This window comes from Poeciliopsis prolifica, unplaced genomic scaffold, assembly GCF_027474105.1.
Source record: "Poeciliopsis prolifica strain line A6 unplaced genomic scaffold, Auburn_PproV2 SCAFFOLD026, whole genome shotgun sequence".
NCBI classification, from domain to species: Eukaryota; Metazoa; Chordata; class Actinopteri; order Cyprinodontiformes; family Poeciliidae; genus Poeciliopsis; species Poeciliopsis prolifica.
Window position 1 is genome coordinate 4,952,466 of NW_026562401.1, and position 20,171 is coordinate 4,972,636.

A 20,171-nucleotide genomic window follows, 5' to 3' on the forward strand; every position below is an offset into this window, starting at 1 on the left:
TACATCACCTTTCTAACAATATTGCGTCTCTCTGTCTTTGCAGCCGGTTTTATTAATGTGTTTTCGTTTGGTGAGAGTGTTTGACAAATGCCCTCTCTGAGCAGACAGCAGAAGGTTTTCAGACTAACACAGACAGAGTGGCTCTTTTTTATTATTTTTTAATCTTTAGCGATTTATTAAAGTGAGGGCCCCTTTCAGTTTGTGGTCCATTAGTTGTGGGAAGTTATTGCGATTTCTAAAGAACTACCATTTTATAACTATTTTTAGGTTGTAAAATAAAATGGAGAAAAGAGTAGCAAAAAAAAAAAAAAAAAGTGGGTGGGTATGTTTTTTTTTTCTATATGTTTTTTGTGACGTAAAAAACAAAACAAAAAGCAAAACACAGTTTCAAACACATTGACAAGAAAAACTGATCCAAAAAAAATACATTAGTGGCACGTTTAGGATTTTTATGGTGTGAAAATTCAGTGCAGTTGTCCAAATAATACTAAAAAAACCTTATTGTATATATTTTTAAAAATACATACAATTGCTGGTCTCTAGCGATTGTGGAGAGAACAGAAAGACATTTATGGATATCAAGCCACAAATAATGGATGGATGGCCAGAGAGACTTCTTCAATCTTTGCTTTTAACAAATTGCATTCTTTCAGTAATCACATTTCTTCTTGTGATTCTTCCAAATACACTAGATTTGGTCCGCAATAAAAGTCTGACTTAAACGTATACACAACTTTTTCCTTAACTTGTCTGGTTTTTGTCTTGATCTGAGTTGTTCGCAGAGCACCTGCACTTAAATTGAGAATAAGTCACTCTAAAAGAGACTGGATTTAATTCAGGTGTATCGAGGAAAAGGCTTAAATATACCTGCACTCGTCAGGTTTTATTTTTATTTGAACAAACTTCACCATTGTGCTATTTTGTGTCACCCCATGATGTAGAATCCTAATAAATTGACGTTTGTGGTTGTAATGTCACAAAATGGGATGCCGTTTATTGAACACAAACACTTCCTCAAGGGTTTAGAGGATATATAAAACTGATCTAACCTCTTTTTTTCCTCTCTTTCAGGACCTTCTCTCCTGACCAACCGGCTTGTTGCTTCGCCCTCTCCTCCTCTCCTCCTCTCTCTCCGCCTCCCCTCCCTCTTCTCCATGACCTGCTGAACCAGCACACACACCGGCTTGTCTGTCAAACGGGAGGAACAGGTGCTCCAGCTACAGACTCACTTACCCCACTCCCCCCCCCTCCCTCTGACAGCCTATAGTTACACATGTAAAAGCGTGAGCGGGCACATGCAGGCAGACCCTCCCCTGTTCGTCCCCCCAGGTGAACTTGAACACTGAGGTGAAACTCAGGTGATTTCACTTGACGGCCGGTGCGTACAGACGCTGTAAAGCGTGCAGGCTTACTGACCTGTGACTTTCCACAGGGCCGCACACACACACTGTGCATGTACACACACTACTAAATCACTTTACCGGGTGACCCAAAGGTATCTTGACAGGAGCATATGAGCCTGCAGTCCTGCTGCAGCACATAATTTGATGTGAGTCCAAAACACTCCAGGGCTTCTCCTGTTGCTGTGTAATAAACTGTCTCCTTATCCTGGTTTCACTTTTCTAACCATCACATTATGTGCCAGTTCAGCTCCTCGCTTAAAAAAAAAAAAAAACTACACTAATTTTTATCTGTGGTTCTGCTCCTGTCAGAGTCAAGTGCAAACATGAGAGCAGCTCGCCTGTCTTTGAGCTTCTGTCAAGCAGCCAGCAGGTGTCAGGGGAGGGTGACTGGCTTTGAGGGAGAAGGGCGAGGATGGGAGACGAGGTCATAAAGTGGGGGTGGGGGGTGAGGCTTGACAATCCCTCACAGTTGGCACCGAGGATCTGGGATGCTTCAGGGGCGGACGGGGCAGAGGGAGAGAAGTTTTGAGAGTGAGGGGACGGAGAAACTGCAGAGCCTTCTCCTCCTTGCTTCTGCACCTTCAGGACAAAGAGCCAAGAAGTGTGGAAACAGGAGGAAAAAAGACATGAAAAGAACATGAAAGACAGAAAGTGTCATTAACCGCACTACGAAGTTCTCTCTCTTCCCTCCGTCTCGCACCTCTCAATTTAATCTTAAATCCACTCCAATTTCCCCCGAGAGACTCAATTCTCCCTTTTCCTGTAAGTATTCTCTTTCATTCTTTTGCTTTTATTCTCTTAGCGTTCGCAGCTCCTTCTTGTATCTTGGTGCCCTGCAGTCAAGCCTCGCCTCTGCCAGACATGAAATCTCAATCAACTCCTTGTTGCTTGATGGCAGTAATGAGCGAGTGGCCTCGTTTTGGACCCTCTGTGTCATAAACAAGCAAAGTCGGTGTGTGTTTATGGAAACGGGGACTAGGAGGAGCTGAATTAGCATGCACCTCAGCTATTCCACAGCATGTGTGTGTGTTTGTACACGCCAACGGACTTCCTCTGGGTGTTCTGCTGCCGGCTATTTCGGATCAATATTGTTAATAGGTTGTGTGTGCTGATGCGGCTTATGCAGATTTCCAGCGCTCTCTGTTTGAGTCAGCCCTTCTTCCTTCAGTTCACAAGCTGCTGTCACTGTGTAGTTATGTGGCGGCGCGCTGTAGGTGTTGTGACTTCGTGTTTGTCCGTCACAGTCAGGCTCCTTGGGGCCCTGATGTCTCAGGATCCGCGGGGCTTTCTGTCTCCGTCACTCATCCGAGCTTGGCTCCCCTCTTCTTCTTCCTCTTCCTCCTCCTGGCTCCTCGCTCTGCCTCTTGTCTGGTTAATTCTGTGTGTCGTTAGCTGTGGCTCTGGCTGTGGGTGGGCCTCTGTGACACTCAGTGTGATTATGACAGGCTGTCTGCAGGGAGGCCTGCTGCTTCCAGAGCTGCTCACCATAGAGTTCAGTCAGCCTGCAGGTCTGAGACGTCTCCATTTCCTGCTCAGTCAATCGCTGCTGTGCCTGGGTGGATGTGTGTGTGTGTGTGTGTGTGTGTGTGCCTCTATCGATAAATTATCTCTATCAGTAGATTAATAAGCATCTGTCTCTCCACCTCCCGTCCCTCCTTGGCTCTGATGTTTCCTGAGCAGCGAGAGACAGAAGGACAGATTCCACCTGGTAGGGCGACGCAAGGAACTTCCTCTTTCTCCTGACTCCACTTCCTTCGCTCCGCTCCACTATGACTCTCCTGGCCTCCGAGAGGTCGCTTCTCATCAGGAACAAGTTCCGGTCAGGTGAGAGCCAACCTGACCGTGTTAGAATTGCTTTGCCTCAATATACGTTTCCATTTCAGATACAGTTTTCACTACAGTCAGAAATATGTGAATGTCTGTCTTTTTATGTTAGCAAAAGTTGAACACAGCAATTTAAGAACTCCAGGGAGACAAAAACAAAGTAGAACACAATAGTGAGTTAGAAGAGGGAGGTTTTCTAAATTTTTTTTATAAACAAAAGAGAGGAGTGTGCATCTGTATTTAGCACCTTACACTGTAATAAAATTCTGTCAAACTAATTATCTGTCTAGATGTTTAAGCCAGACTTAAGTTATAAAGCAGTTTCCCAAAGTTTGAAAATTGCAGAGCTCAGTTCAAACCACCAAACAAAAAATATGATGGCACAAATGAAAACTTATCAATGGCTGTCCATCTAAACTGCAGAGTTGGACAAGGAGAACATCTGTCAAAGAAGCAGCCAAAAAAGAGTAAATGATTGGTGATAGAAAGTCATACAAAGTTTGGTTTGAAGCTCAAAAACAAGTGGATGAAAGTGGCTGCTTGCAGGTAATTTTCAGGCCAACCTATAAAGCTTGTGGTGGAAAACTAACCCTACTCATTACCCTGAAACGTCCAGCTGGCAATGAAATACGGTGGTGACAGCGCCATGCTTTTTTTCATGCTTCCTTTGCAGGAGATACTAGGAAGTTGGTCAGAGCTGATGGGAAAATTCACAAAGCTAAATAAGACAATCATGAAATGAAACCTGTTATGGGCTGCAAATGATTTGAAACTGGACTGGACCTCCCAGCAGGACAAAACCTGCAGCCAGAGCTGAAGATTCAGAGTGTATTTAGAACGGTTCAGTTAAAGTCCAGACGTTAATCTAGTTACAAATCAATTGTAATACTATTAAAGTTATTTTGCAAAAAATAAAAAATTGAGGGGACTAAGTCAGTTTCCGGATGTCAATAGCTGGTGGAGAGATACCCTCATAAGTGGTAACTGCATTAAATAATAACCAAATAAGCCAAAAACAATGATGGAATTTGCATTTTTAGTTACTAAAGTAAACAATAACTAAAATAAAGAACAGTAAACTTTGAGTGAATGGAGATTGCTTCAAAATCATTGGCCAAATCATGAAGAAATCTGCATAAAATTTGACAATGCGGATATATTTTAGGTGTAAAATTAATTAAAATATTTGCAAGAAAACAGAATCAGTGTCGATGAATTATGAACCAAACTGCACAGATTTGAAGAAATTAGATGGTCTTTTTTTCTCTTTTGCTCAGCAGATACTATAAGCTGCTGTTTTCACATTGAGTAATGTATTGTCATGGTATCATTTTGAGTTGAAGAATCAGAATATCACAGTATTTACACAAAAGTATAAAACAGTGGTGTTCCAAATCGGTCCTCGGGGGCCGGCAACCTGCGTGTTTTAGTTCTCTCCCTGGTTTAACACACCCAGATCCAATGATGGCTCATGAGAGGCCTAAGAAGAACATCGACATGCTGAAGAGGTTGTTGCTACCACCAGGGAGAGAACTAAAACATGCAGGACGCCGGCCCTCCAGGGCCGGCTGTGGGCATCCCTAATATAAAACAAAACAAACAAAAGATGAAACATCATCAAACCGATTTGATTAAAAACAGTTGAGTGACATGTATCCATGTATTTAGTATCCAGTCCATGGCATGCGTTTGTGACCAGTGATATATAAAATGACTTGAAATCTTGGTGTTAACAAGATAAAATGTGGTTCTTTTCAGAATTGAGTGGTGAAACCGCAGCGGCTCCATTTCGCTGCGCCGCTAAATTTGTTGTTGACTTTTTCTGTGCACTTGTGCATCAGAATTTTTTGGACAGGCAGGAATAGATCAAACACTTGTCATCTTCTCACATTGGAGAAAGATTTCAAATCAGGATTTTCAAGTGGCAGGTCTCCCCTTAGGCCGACTTTACTCCACCGCCGTGGTGTGTGTGTGTGTGTGTGTGTGTGTGTAGCATGTGGGGGGCGGTTTATTCAATTCCCATGTCAACAGATTAGAGCATCTACAACGTGAGACACTTGGTCTCTGCTGTGGCTCAATTTGAGCTGTAGTCCCAGATTTTCAGTGCATCAGCGCATTTTCTGTCGAGTTGAAAGTTGGAACAGAATTACAAACATCTCAACAGAATACTGTCAAATTCAGTGGATCGTTGTTTTCGCCAGTTGCTAAAGCTGTCCATTGAAGGAAGCGCATCTGACTGCATCAAGTCGCTGACCTTAAAGCAAACCTGAGGATGAGGATCCCCAGGAAGTGAGACGAAGAATTATCCCTTTTTAACAGGAAGAAGCTTCCAGTTGAACCAGTCCCAGAATCTGCTAACTGCTGCAACTGGCTGAAGGTTAAGAGGACAGAAACAAAAACATATTCAGAACCCCACTGTCGTGCAACTTTTGGATGCATTGCTGTTGAAACGTATCTGAATCAAATGAATGATTACCGAACAAGGAGATAATTAAGACAATTAAGTGTTACAGTGAAAATGCCTCCAAAAGATGCAGAACATCTAAGAAGGTTGCTGTCTTATATGCAAAGCAGCCATATTGAATTTGAAGGTCAGTGTTTTTAAAAAAAATAAAAAATAAGATGAAAAATAAACTCTTCATTTTCCATTTGGGACTTTTTGGGACCTTTCTGCTGATATTCACCTGGATGCTTGAGCTTCTGAGTAAAAAAGGAGCATGAAATAAAATGCTTATTCGAGTCATGCAGTGCCTTTGGATAAGTTTGCTTTTCTTTCTGTTTTTTTTTCTCTTTTGTTTTTAAAACAGACTACAAGAAAATGACTTTTGTTGAACTGCTTTAAAATAAATGTCTTTCATTATAGCGGTACTTTAAAAATGTAGTGTTTACTGCAGTGATAAATGTTTGAGAGCCACTGACATACTGTGCACCCACTGGATTCAGGTGGTGTGAAATCTGCTGAGTGTTAAAAAAATGTTTCACACAGTCTTGGTTGAATTTGGCTGCTATGTGCAAATTTAGTCATTTTGCCATTTGCATTAAGACAATAAGCATAAAAAGATTAGGCTGGAGTAACTGGGCCAGTGAACTCAACTATACACTATCACTGAACCTGATACTGTAAATAATAAACTACGCACCACTTGCTTTTCCTAACAATTATGAAACCTTAAAAGTCGCTTTTGCGTGACATCCTTTCGGGACTCAACAGCCACTCTGCCACAAACAACCTTTCCATCACTGCATATTTTAATGCTACATTTCCTACAACTTGTAGCGCCTGCTGAATTCCCAGGCAGCTGTCGTGAAAGGCTGCAAAATAGAAAGGCGAAAAAATGACAGTCCCCTAGGTGTTCAAACAGCTGCTGGAAAACAGGATTCTTTAGGCAGCTGCTCTGCTCCAAATCTCGTCTGTACATACATGAGCTGTTTCCAGTAAACGTCTCCAAAGGAAGCGTCGTGACTGGGCATTTGGGAATATTCTAGTCTGCTTGGGATGTGATCTTCTTTATTTGTAGGCCTTCATCACAACTGGTGTAGCAGAAAATGCTCATTTTCGAGTTTTACTGGGAGGCAAAATTAGTTTTTGAGAACTTTAAAGAAGCGTGATTTCCCTGTTTGATCCTGACCTTCACCAACATGTAGTTTTGACAGGACTGGAATCAGGAATCAGGAAGACTGCGGTTAGCAGCACAAATGAGTATGACGTGAGCAGGACAGGATGTATGAGAGGCTTGTGAAGAGAGCGGGACAGCTGAAGGGGGGATGGGACCAACAGAAATAGATTTACAGAGGGATAAATAGAAACCTCAACCTCCTCCCTGGTGCACTGCCCCCTCCCCACCTGCTTTCTCAGGTCTCTCAGGTCTCAGTACACACCAAAGTGTACCAGAGGCCCAGCTGTACCCTGCTTCACCTGTGTGTTTTATGTGATACGCATTAAAGAATATATACTCCATCTACAGGCTAAATGATTTACAAGCATGCATTATTGAGTTGTTGGTAAAGTGCCTTGGATTGATTACTTTCTGCTTTTCTTTGGCTGAATTTCTGTTTCCAGATCTGTCTTTCTCTCGGCACAGCTCATCATCTTTTTCTTTCTGTTTCAGTCCTGCAGCTGAGGATTCAGAACCGAAGGCTGAGCGAAATCAATGCAGACCCAGGTTAGCTCGCGTTATTAACCTTTGATTGAGTGCTCTGCTCTGGCAGCAGGCTGCATGTGTTGTTAACCACGGAGGAGCCACCGCTTTTAAATCAAAGACGATGCATGTCTCATTTACTTTTTCATATTAACCTTTTGTGAAAATGGCAAAACCTTTAAAAACATGATGTTTTAATCCACCAGGGTGATGCAATAGATGGCAATAATAGCAGAGAGAATATTGTTATAGCATTTATTTCACTGTTCATCTTTCTCTGCAGCAGTAGAATTCCAAATTGAGAAATTTAGACACACTAACAAGGCTCTTGGGGCCTGTGAAAGAGAAACACCCACAACACCCAGCCTTAACCCTCCATACATTTACTCCTTCATTAGTAGAACAGAATCGCTTCTTTTTTCTGCCATGACTCTCAAATTATAGATAGTGTCCACTGTACGTTATGGAGATTTCATCTCACTTTCAAACTGCAAACGCACAAAGTCTTATTAAGTACTTTTGTCTGGTTTTTAGTTCAAATATCTTAGTACACTTGAAAAAAGACTAAATTAACTTTCAAGTAACTTTTCAGATAAATAAAGGAGCTTGTCTCAGACAGTAACTCCTTAATATTGTTGACAAAGTTTCACTGGCAGATTATTTCACTTGTAACACTTTCCTGTTTATTTTGTGTGATTGGGAGATAAACCTCATTGTTGCTTGTAACAACTTCAGTTCATTTAAACGTTAAAATTATTGCTATAACTGAGAAGGTTCAAGGTATTTTCTTGTGGTCATTTTCTGACCAAAAGTGAGACATTTGCAAAAACATGTGGTAGTTTCCCCTTCACTAAATAAACTATTTTGAGTGTAAGATTGCACTTCTGCAGCAGAATATGAATATATTTTGGAATAAATGGTGTAAGTCCAAATAAAACCCAGAGGACTGAATGGTTTTGTTGATCCCCACCTGAAGGACTGAAATCAATTTAAAAGTTGGCAAAAATATCAGCAAAGAGATTTAAAAGAAATTGCACAAGTGTACAAAGTAATCCTCACTTTTGTTAGTTCATAGATACAGATTTATTAAAGTCAAGTGTAAATGCAAAATGTTCCTAACACATTGTCAGTTGTCTCTATTGGAAAGACAGAGGCGTCAATGTCCAAAAATGTTGAAATAGAAAAAATAACAATAGTCTACTGATCAGACAGGTGTCACTTCTGCGGTTCTTCATGCTGTAACTTGCAGGGATGAGTGGAAAATCTGAAGGTTTTCAGTGGATTTTATTTCCATCACCCACTTCTTTTATTTTCTATAATTAAGAATACATTTTGTTTTTTACATTCTGTTATTCATACGCTTTGTCTACAGGCTTGAAATCTGCCTCCAGTCATCAGAAAACAGAGAAAAAGCAGAGTGAAGCTCATGTAAGTTGTACAATATAATATAACAAGTCATGTATTTTTAGCCATACAAATGTCTGATGTTGTCTGTATGTGGGAGAATATAATAAACGCTTTAGCTTGCTTTTTATATATATGCTAAGAGGATATTTATATATTTAGGGCAACTACTAAAGACACATTTATTTAGAGAAGTGTCAACAGGTTTGTTTGATAAAAAGAATGAAGTTGGCGCAAATTGAGAGTCTTTGCAGCTCCGTGTAATGCCAATCATTTTACGAATATAGAAAGCAGTGTAATAGCGCTGGACTCATTTGAATAAACTGACCTAATGTTTTCTGAAACAGCGTCAAACTGAGGACGGCGCCACTCAGAAGTTGCCCCCTGGTGGTCTGAGCGCTGAAACTGCACAAGGTGATGCCAAGCCCTCGGTGAAGCTGCTGTCTGCTTCTTGCTTTACTCTCTTTGTGCACAATAACAGATTTGCCCTCTTGGTACTCCGTCTCTGTCTGCGTTACATCTGCTGTACAGTAGCTGAGAAAGTGTGTGTGCGTGTGTGTCACAGTGTACTGTGCTTCACTATCTGTGAAACTAAGATGTGACCTTGTTGCATAGTGTAATGCTGCTTTAAAAGAAGGCGACACATCAGTGACTGACAGCACATGATAAACGCGCCAGTCTGACAATCGGAGTCATCATTTCTTCTCCCTCTAATCTCTTCCTCTTCTAAACTCTCATCTTCTTCATTTCCATACCCCCTAACCCTGCCTTTGATTTAAAAGAGCTATTATTATAGCACCAGGCATTTCAAAAAGATGTAATTTCTTTAAAAGCTCTTTCTTCTGACATTTAAAAAAAAACAGTGAGAGTGACTGTGCGTGCACACATGCAAGGCGACACGTTTCCCTGTGGGAAAAGTGTTTACTATTTCCTGATGGCTCTGCTGGTTTGGACTGGGACTCGCTGCCTGTGGCGAAGCTGTTCTGCACACTCACATCACATATGTTCTCTAGTCCTGTTGCTTCCCTTTCTCCGATCTTCTCTCTCTCTCTCTCCGTCTGCACTGATCTCCCATCTGTCCTGTTCTCTCCTTTTAATCTGCAACATTCCTCCTTCTGTCTTCCACCCGTAGAGAGGACTGTGTGTGGGGCCCTGAGGCAGAGGAAGGCTCGCCCTTCACAGAGCCTCACTGAGAGAATCCAGCAACCTCCAGCAGCCGCAGAGCAACAGCTTGAGCACACGTTGCCCCTGGAGAATGGTAAATAAATACTCGGCAACACACATACCAACGCATTTGGGAAAAAAAAAATTCTCCCCAAAAATCCTGTTTGCTTGCTGTTTTGATCTTGCATCCCTGGGCCGGTTATTTCCTCAGGTCCTGCCTCGTTCCCCGCTGATGTCTTCGAAGAGGACATCTCATCCTCCATCTCGTCTGTAAACACGGAGCAACATGCCGCTCTCCAAGCCGCATCTGTTTCCTCACTGCCAGGCCTCCCAGCTGACCAACCACTAAGTGACTGCTCAGCTGTGGGCCTGGCCCTTAATAACAGTCCCAGTCATGCACAGGTATTGAAGACAGCAGAAAGCCATTAACACCACTGTCTGGTGAACGACCCTGTCAGAAACTTCCATATCTGTATTGTTTTTTTTTTTACCATGTGATGCATGAAACTTTAAATAAATACTTCAGCTCCGTCTTTCTCTGCATCATTTGGAATTATACCACAGGTTAAGCCAGACTGACACAGTCCTGCGATGAAAACCTTGTGGCAGGAGCATTGTAGCTTTGAGATACTACATATAAATAAGACTGACTGCAATAAAATGAATGCAAGTGCTGCACAAATGCCACATCAATTACCCCGTATGAACATCACTTAATCTGATGCTGCCCTATGCGAACACTCTCAATTCTGATGAAAATGTTAGGCGTCTTTGCAAACTTGATGCTTGAAGTGGCTCCAACTGACTGCAGTACAACCTATATTTTGATGAATTCGGCTATTACTGAATATTCATTTATCCAATTTATCAATTTAAAACGGCTTTTATTTTGTTGTGTTTTTTTCTCTGTTCATGTATTTTGAGATTTTTATCTCGAAAGGTGCCAGTTAAAGATTCACTTACTTTAACCACCAGGGGGTGATAATAGCATGTGCATAGATCATTGAACTTTCATCTCAAGATGGTTTGAAGATCATTACATATGATTTTAAAAAATAAAATAACATAACACAGCCCCTAAATCTACATTTCTACGTTTAACTGTCCCAGTTATCCCAACTGAGTTTCTGTATTTCTGAAACCTAAACAAACATCAATAGCTTTAACAAAGTTTGTGTATAAACTCACCCTATTACCCATAAATCCTTGAGGCCCCACCGACCTATAATTCTTAATCTTAGTTAAGACTAATTATTTGTATCCTTCAATGTACACATTACATTTTGCTAGTATATTAGAAATAAATCGTCAAAAACATGTGACATCTGAAATACAATAAAGATGATTCATTCCTAAAATGAATCATCTTTGCAAACAAAATGCAAAGTTTGCATTTTGTTTTTCGTCTTGCTTTACAAACAGAAAAATTGTATTATTTTCTGAAATGCACTTTGTTTCTTCATGCTTTCAGTCCGGTTTGACTTTGCTTCCGGCAACCGCGGGCGTCAGACAACCTCTGAGCGTGACGCTGGGTGAATCAAACTCCTTGGCGCCAACTGGAAGACCAAACGGGATGTTCCTGACCTCTCAAACGACACCCCTGCTGCCAAAGGTATCACCCAGTATGAGGACAAAATCATAAAATTAATCTAAAATAATTATTTATACATATTTTCTGGTGGCATTCAAAGCATGTGTGCAACAAAGCACACAAGAAAAGCTCTGTGGCTTTTCAGGATGGCCTATCTGTTTTTTTTTTTTTTTTTGTTCTACTGTCAATTTGTACTTCTGGGGGAAGCTGGCGCTTCCCACATAGGTTAACATAATCACACATAAACCCGGTGATGGAGGTCAGAGGCGGCACACAGTGTCATCAGGACATTTGTGAGGCATTTACACATAAAGAATGTAACCTTAGCAAGGGCCAAACATGTCAAATATTTTACAATAAGCTGACATTTCCAATGAAACTCTGCACGTGGAAAGTATCCACTCGTAGTATGTAATATTTAGAGAGATGTTGGCAATGTGTGTGTCTACAGACAGCTCGGCCTCCCAGCCCGATCTGCCCCTCGTCTTTGCCCCTTTCCCTAAACTTCAATCACCTTACCCGCCCACGGAAACCGCGGGACATCAAACCCAAGATGAAGAAACTCAAGTATCATCAGTACATTCCTCCAGACCAGAAGGGAGCGTCTGGGACTGGAGGTGCTAAACTTAAAGCTCTGCTTTTCTCCATTTATTGCAAAAATATTCCTTCATTTTGCTAACATGTTTCACTCCCATGTTTTCCAGCGGGAGGAGCTAAGCAGAGCAGCCCTGCCCCTGCGCAGCCGCTGGACCCCGCCTACTCCCATCTGCTGAAACAACAGCAGGTCTTCCTCCAGCTTCAAATTCTGCAGAGTCAACAGCAGCAGCAGCAGCAGCGACTACAGCCGCCGCAGCAGGTTACCGTTGTACCGAGGTATGCAAACAATAACGATGAACTGTCAGGTCAATTCACCATTGTACCTGATCAACAAACTTATTGGTACCTGCATTTTGCTTTCAGTCCAGCTTCATTAATACTGTTTTTCACAGAAGTTAAATCAGCAAATGTGAAACAGTTAGCTTTGCCAAATGAAGACAGAGTGCTGCTGTACAAAAAACACATTTTTTGCAGAGTTTGTACATTTTGATGCCGTTATTCTGTTTGAACAAGTTCAAACATGGTCAAGGTAGCAAGAAAGCAGAAAAATTGCTCTTTTTGTAGATTTTTTGTGTTTATATTGTGGTTATCTCATTCAGTATCATTGAAGCAAAAAAAAAAAAAGATGATAAATCAAGGATGACAGATTAAAACTGAATATAAATATTTTGAAAAACACACTTTATTCTTTTGAAATGCAGATTTAAACCAATACAATTTTAGATAACAGAAAAAAAAACATTTTGGAAAATGCAACTTTTTTCCCCACTTGTTCAGATCTGGAAGATTATGAGAGCAAAGACTCCAAACAAATCCTGCATAAAGCTACCAAAATTAAAAAGATGTGAATCATCATAGATCAGGTGAATTGACCAACACCCAGCAGTGTAGATATCTGAATTACTTATCCAGACATTTTACCTGAGTTGATCGTTCTGTCACTCCTCCAGTGGAGATCACAATGATCTAGTGAAGTCTTGTGGAGCCTCACCGCTCAGCCTCCAACCTGTTCCTGCCACAACAAACCAAACTCAGACGGATACAAATCCTACTTCCAAACCAGAGCTTCTTCCTGCAAATCTTGTTGATCTAACGGTAAAATGTATATATATATTTTTTTCCACTGATCATTTTTAATAACTAGAAGAAGCTGATAATGCTTGTTGACCTCTCCCCCAGGTGTCGGAGTTGAGGCAGCAGCTGCGTAAACGTGGCCTCCCTGTCTCTGGAACCAAGCCGGCCTTGTTGCAGCGCCTTCGTCCCTTCCAGTTTCAGCATGCCTGCCCCACGCCGGCTCCTCTTAGCAAGCTGGGCACCAGCATGGAGCCCCTCATTCCTTGTGCCCCGCTGCCACCCTGTCAGAGCCCTGGCTCCAGCCCCGGCTTCAGGCTGAGCTCGCCCGGCAGCAGCCCGAACCAACAGCTGTACATCCAAGACGGGGGGATTCCTAATGGGATCCTCAGTGACGGTCCCAACAGAGATCCAAATGGGACTCTGAACGCTGTCCCAAAAGCATTCGCAGACGCTGCATCAGTCAGTTTGGCAGGTGAACAGTGTGGTCTCAGCAGCACTGTGTTCTTGGATCCCGCCAGCACTGCGTCAGGAACTCCAAGTCCCAGTTTGCCCATGTCGTCCTCCTCGCCCCTACAGTGCGGGACTCCATGGAGAACCGACAGAGAACAGCAGCAGCAGGAACATCTAGAGCTGAGCGTGAAGCTGGAGAAGAGGGAGAGGAAGAGAAGCCGGCATACCGACTTCTACCTGCAAGCGGGTACTGAGGTGAGAAGTTTGAGTGTTTTGCCACACAGAAGATTTGGAAAGCTTGTGATATGCTAGTGGCAATAATGCATAAATGTGACTTCTGCCCAACCAGTCTGGGGAGGGATCCCTTCATCCGTTCCTGCAACAAGATCTGGGATCCCTGAAAAGGCAGGCAGAACTAAACGTGCAAACAGAGGTGTTGTTTGCTCAGGTAATATGCACAAGTCACACAGACATAGAGTATGTTTTACAAAATATTCTTTGATAGTTTCCCATATTAGCACTTTGTTAAAAATTAAGTGGCATCAAATTTTAGCAGTTGTAGGATTTCTCTTTTGTCTTTGGCAAAAAACCATGAGTCATTTCTCTCACTAGTGCGAGACTCACACGTGTGTTTTGGTTGAATTTACCCACAATGCCCTGCACTATAGTTTGCACTACACTTTTTGAGCCAGGCTGCTTGCATTCACATTTGCATTTAACAGCTGAGGTTTTTTGTCCACATCAGAATTTGATTATGCATTCACAACTCACCAAATTAACCAGACATTTTAGACAAACTTTTTAGAGTTCAATTAAACTCTAGGCTGGTGTGAATGCAACCTAATAAGTGCAGCACAGTAGTTCTCGAGAACTGGCCTTGTCACAGTAAAATATATTGAAGTTTGCTGTTGTAATATGAGAAAATCTAAAACGTTCTGGAGGAATGAACACTTTGGCAAAGTACTGTTAACGTTAAAAGCAACTACTTCCGGCTGCACTCTTAAAACATTTATCAATTTCCTCATGTGAACGAGCACTCATCCTCACCTGTCGACTGATTTAAACTGTCTTGTCCAATCATGTGATTTTGCCGCTAGCCGTGTGATGTGATTGGCCATGACTTCGAGCTGCCACTGCAGATTACAGCGAGTCCAGCTCAGACCTCACCTGGCGTTCGCAGCTTGGAGGAAGAGCTACAGGAGGCGATTCAGAAAGCCCAGGTTGGTCTGGAGAAAAAAAGGAAGTCACTGAGAGATTTCTGAGCTCAGGACTGAAGCATCTTTTCTTTCTCTGCAACAGATGGACCCTCGACAGTCTATTGATGATATTCTAGATGAGCCACTTATTTGTGATGGTGAGTCTCAAACAGGGAACTAGAAATACGTTCTTAATGTCGCTGTATCTGTCTAATCCTTTTGACTGTACCCTGCTTCCAGGCTCTCTTGAGGCCTCTGATCATAAATCTGCTGCACACTCACTTCCTGACCGCTCGCCTGCCCCTCAGACTGAGCAGCACCAGCCTTTTCAGCAGCAAGATGACAACTTCCTGCCATCCCCTCTTTGTTCCTCTCTCTTACTGGAGCTCCCTCCGTCTCCTGCAGTAATAAACTCAAGTCAGGTTGTCCCTGCGCCTCCGCCTCTCCCAATCTGCACCTCCCCTTCGCCTTCAACTAGAAAGTCTCGGAAACGGCGGGCTCCTGCACAGTTTCACGCTGCCGATTGGCTCGAAACCCTCACGTCAGGTCTCCACCCTCTCACCCCGCCGAAACCTCCGTTTGTCGAGTCCGATTTTAGTCTGGATTCGGATCTGAATGTGAATCGAGTGCTTGATCTGTTGATAGAGCAGTGGTGAAGATGTAAAAGATGGTGGGCAAACATGGTGCCGTGAAAAAGTGTTCATATCCCTCAAACTTTTCAACATGTTGTGACGCATTTTAATTGAGATTAAAATGCACAAAGGTTAAAGTCTCAATTGTAATTTATTGGTATTTTGATGGATCATCACAAAGTTTTCCAAACACTTTACTTTAAAAATAGTGTGGCAGGTATTTGGATTCAGCCCTTCTTAGTGAGAGGACCAATTTTCAGTGCAAAACAGCTGCAGGGCATTTAGAGGTATGTCTCATTTTGTCTATTCTTTTTAAAACATCTTAAGCTCCTTTAGACTGAAATAATATTATTTGTGAGCTTTAACTTACAACACCAAGTAGATTTTAAATTGAATTTAGGTTTAGACCTTAACCAGGCCTTTGTAACATATAAACATGCGTTGATCTGAACCATTACATGGTCGCTGGGGCGGTATTTTTAGAGTTGTCGAAAGGTCAACCTTCTCTGAAATCTGTAAACTAGCTCCCTCGCCGAGCCTGATAGTTTATATCCGGGGTGTCCAAGCTGTGGCCCGAGGGCTATATGTGGCCCTTGAAATGATTTTGTTTGACCCCTGACCACAAGTCAAGAATTGATGACACAAAACATTTGGAAATGCAGTTTTTTTTTGTTTGTTTTTTGGTAAGGCAGCAGCCTCTTTATGTTTTGGATCCTGTACAGATAAACAACATTTTATAAAAATGTTGTTTATTGTTGAACAGGTAAAACAAGAACAGCAAAACATTACAATGAAATAATTTTGCGTTTTTGCTTTAATTAACTTTGTGACGCACCACAGGTTTAAATTTCCCAGGTTTGGCTTCGAAGGGAAACAGTTTGGACTCCAGCGGTTGACAGCGCTCACCATGTCTTTAAGTTGTCATGCCATCGTCTTTTCATGAAGCTGGTTGTTTACTGATATTCTTTAACAAACCTCTAACGTCTCGACAGAGCAGATCGTATCTAAATTGAGATTAAAATGCACAAAGGTTAAATGTAAAGTGAATTCTGAATGCAAACGATTACACTGGATTAATTTTTTTGCAAATATAGGACTGAATACATTTGCCACATGTTTGATTTAATTTTTATTTCCTTACAAAAAAAATGTTTTCTCAACATTATATCTGGACTAAGATGATAAAAACCTCAAGGGATGTGAAATACTTCTGCGAGGCACTTTATGTTTGCATTTCTTTTGTATGATAAACTGTGGATAGTTTCTTACTGTAATGAATTGCACAAAGTGTGTTCGTTGTACGTTCCATGACTGACCTGCAGCCTGAGTCACTGGCTCCACGCAACGTCGAGAGCCGACTTTGCTGCAGCCGTCTAGTCAGACGGCGCTCCGACAGGACAATGAGAACAAACACAGAGATGTGGTCATGCACCCTGTGAACACTGAGACACAGCAGAGGGGTGTTCAAAAGCACTTTGGCTCAAGCAGCAAAAGAAAACCTGTCGGCGTATTAAGTTGAACACGGTTGCTGGCTGTGCTGGGAGACAAGTTGGGTTTTGACTTTTCTCCAGAACCAGTTGTCGGATTGTGTTGAGTGCGGCACCCTGGTGTTCACTCAGTCTTTTGAGTCACAGCCATTCATAAAGCCCATTCAGAGTATGTGAAAGCCAGACAGAGCACACAGCTTGTGTGTGTCTCCAGACCTTAACCTTGATGCCAGACGCACAGTCGGCATGCGGAGGGGAAAACCTGGCAGACGCCCCAAACAGGAAGTGTGCGCTTCCCTTGCGAATGTACTTGTATGTCTCTGTCAGGTTTGTACGCGTTTACTGCTTTTCTTAAAGTGGTACTCTGCACATAAGTCTGCTTATGTTTGCATAAATGTACAAACTCTCCCTGTTTACTTACAAGTAATGCAAAATTAATTGCTTACTTACCGTTAAAGGGTCCTTGAAATGAAGTAGGATGCAGAAAACCTCAGTGTCCTCACTTCCTTTATCGTTGCTGGTGTTTTTACGGCACAAACTCCAATCAGCAGGAAAAAAAAAAAAAAAAAACACATTACCTTTCTGAAGTCATGACTCCACAGGAGAGCAATCAGGCAACCACCACCGGGAAAAAAAGTTTTTATACAAATGCACCAATCAGCTGAGTAAGAGTTTCTTCATCATGTAGCAAAAACAGATGGTCACTTTGTTCCCTGATTAACCTTCAATGGCCTCTGCCTCCTATTGAGTGCTCACCCCACTGCGGTTTAATCCAATTTTAGCACAAGTTATCACCTAACACCAGGGCGACACCTGTTCAGTTAGTGCAAATTAATTCCTTACAAACGTTATCTTGCGTTAATGAAATGACTGCTGTATATCATAAGATGCAAAACACAAAACGCATTATTAGGTGTACAATTTGGATTGTTTGCTGACACCATTAGTGACCAGCCAATCACATGACAGAAACTTTATGTTTTAAGTCATTTAGTTGGCATGAAGTTACAACCAAACATCAGACTGGGTAAGAAAGGATCAAAGTGACTTTTATGGTTGTTTGTGCAAGGCTCACATTTTGGAGTATTTCGGAAACTACTGGGATTCTCACCTTTTGGATTTGCAGAAATCAATCCAAAGATCTTGTGGGCACAAATACCTTGCTGATGTTAGAAGAGAATTGGAAAATAATCACTTATTACAACCAATGTGTGCAGAATACTGTCTCTGAATGCAGAGACTGCAGACAACAGCAGCCAAAGTTCACATCCAGTGCCAGTCCTGTGAGCTGAGAACAGCAGACTGAGGGCACAATTCACACAGACTTACCACATTTGGAAAGCAAGAGATTGGAAAATTGTTATCACAGCTGTGAAATTCAAATGTTTGGGTCAGAATTTGATGTAAAGTATGGATCCATTTTTCATCTTATCTCCGATCCAGTCTGTTAGTAGTGATGTAATACTGTGAGGGATATCTGGCACATTTTGGATGCCTTTGTATCATCTAAGCATCATCTAAAAAACCACAGGCTGCCTCAGAACTGTTGCTGACAGTGTCCTCTTCTTTACAATGGCAGTGTGGTCGTTTTCTGTTGACTCCATGTCACCAATCTCAAATCTTCCCGTCATTTCTTGAATGATTTTATTGTACTCCAATGGCCTCCACAGTCATCAGATCTGTGTCCAATAAACAGAGCACCTTTTGGATGTGGTGAAATAGGAGAGTCACATCATGAATACGCAACTAAAACAATCTGCAGCAACATTATGTCAAATTGGACCAAAACCTCTGAGCAATATTTCCATCACCTTGTTAAGTTTATGCCAGAATTGAGGGAGATCTGAAGCTAAAAAGAGATTAATGAATGAATTAAACATTTTGTGTTCCAGCCCAACTTCTACAGAAAAGCCTGTTTTCCTGCTGATTTTATAATCCACAAAGTCTGCTGACTCTAAGGAGTTTCACTTGTCATTTGTTTGCGTATAAACATTCAGGTACTGACGTCCATTTTTCAGCCTTGCTGAACAAAACTGTATAAATGAACCAAAGTCTGATGAAGGTCAGGAAGCATTAACCTTTCTGTACCTCACTAATGTAATCCAGATAAAGGATCTCATCTACAGAACATTATACTTTGATTTTAATTGGCTGCGTGTCCCATCTGTCATGTAGGAAGGTTTGGACTGAATCTTTTTAATCATTTGGCCACCCTGTCCGTGGGATCGCTTTATATTCTGTTGGGCTCCTTCTCCTTAAAGGAAAATGTCATCTGCTTTGCGATCTCTGGAAAGCAGTCTTCTTAAAATTCACCTTCCCATGTATGTTCAGATGATGATGTTCCCATGCAGAGTTCCTGCCTCTTTGTTTATCTTTCTCATGATAAATAATAGACAGTGAATCAAAATAAGATTATCTGTACATTGGCAAACCTTCAGCACAGAGCTACAGCTTTATGATGAAGTAGCTCTAGTGCAGCTTTCACTATGGAGACGACACGGGAAAAAATGCAGTTAAATGTGAATGGATGGCTATGATAATCATAGCGATCAATAAATGTTGCCTGCTGCAAGAAAAGAAAAAAAACAGAAAAATTGATAGGCGGGAGAGTAAGATGCTACCTCCTGTGACTTCCACTGCTTAAGGGCTGATGTTCCTGTTTTTATTGTTTCTTATTTCATTTCCAGAAAAAGAAGAAGAAAAAAAACTAGGGCAGAGTTTGCTGTAAAACCTCGGTGAAAGTGTAAGTGGTTGAATATTTCCATTTTAAAATGATGGAAATTTTGACCGGGTTCGTTGGAGTGTTTTAGATAAATGTGATCCGGTTTGCCAGTTGCTGCTACAATTGACTTATTGTGAAAAGACAAAATACTGTATGTTCGCTTTTATTTATGATGTAACTTATTCATGGAAAAACACAATTTCTGTGTGAAATGTATTTAAAAGAAAGGGGAAAAATTAAAGTCTTAATAGATTTTCTTCCTGTTTCTGCTCTTTTTTTTTTTTGTATTTCTTTGTCTGTTCAAGCCACGAATGAGAACGGAACTTATGATCACTTTTTTCAGCTGTCCCGTTTTTATGTTTCATTAAATATGGATGATCACAAAGTGAGTTAAATATTCATTTGTACCAGTGCAGTTCTTAAACTTCCTTAAAGCCTCAGTAACGGAGACAAAGCTTGATAGTTAATCTTCGTAATGACACGGTTGA

General features: G+C 41.5%; 1 protein-coding gene across 1 annotated transcript; it reads left to right on the plus strand.

The window, feature by feature from the left end:
• Positions 1-1,760: 1,760 nt before the first annotated feature.
• Positions 1,761-19,940, plus strand: si:dkeyp-69b9.3 (myocardin). Its single transcript, XM_055047479.1, has 16 exons — positions 1,761-2,165; positions 3,084-3,227; positions 7,337-7,390; positions 8,739-8,794; positions 9,118-9,184; positions 9,903-10,028; positions 10,146-10,336; positions 11,406-11,546; positions 11,977-12,142; positions 12,230-12,398; positions 13,073-13,217; positions 13,302-13,901; positions 13,996-14,094; positions 14,744-14,866; positions 14,946-15,000; positions 15,083-19,940. Exons 2-16 carry the CDS (start codon positions 3,173-3,175, stop codon positions 15,496-15,498), a joined length of 2,463 nt encoding a protein of 820 aa, XP_054903454.1. The 5' UTR covers positions 1,761-2,165; positions 3,084-3,172; the 3' UTR covers positions 15,499-19,940.
• Positions 19,941-20,171: the final 231 nt, after the last annotated feature.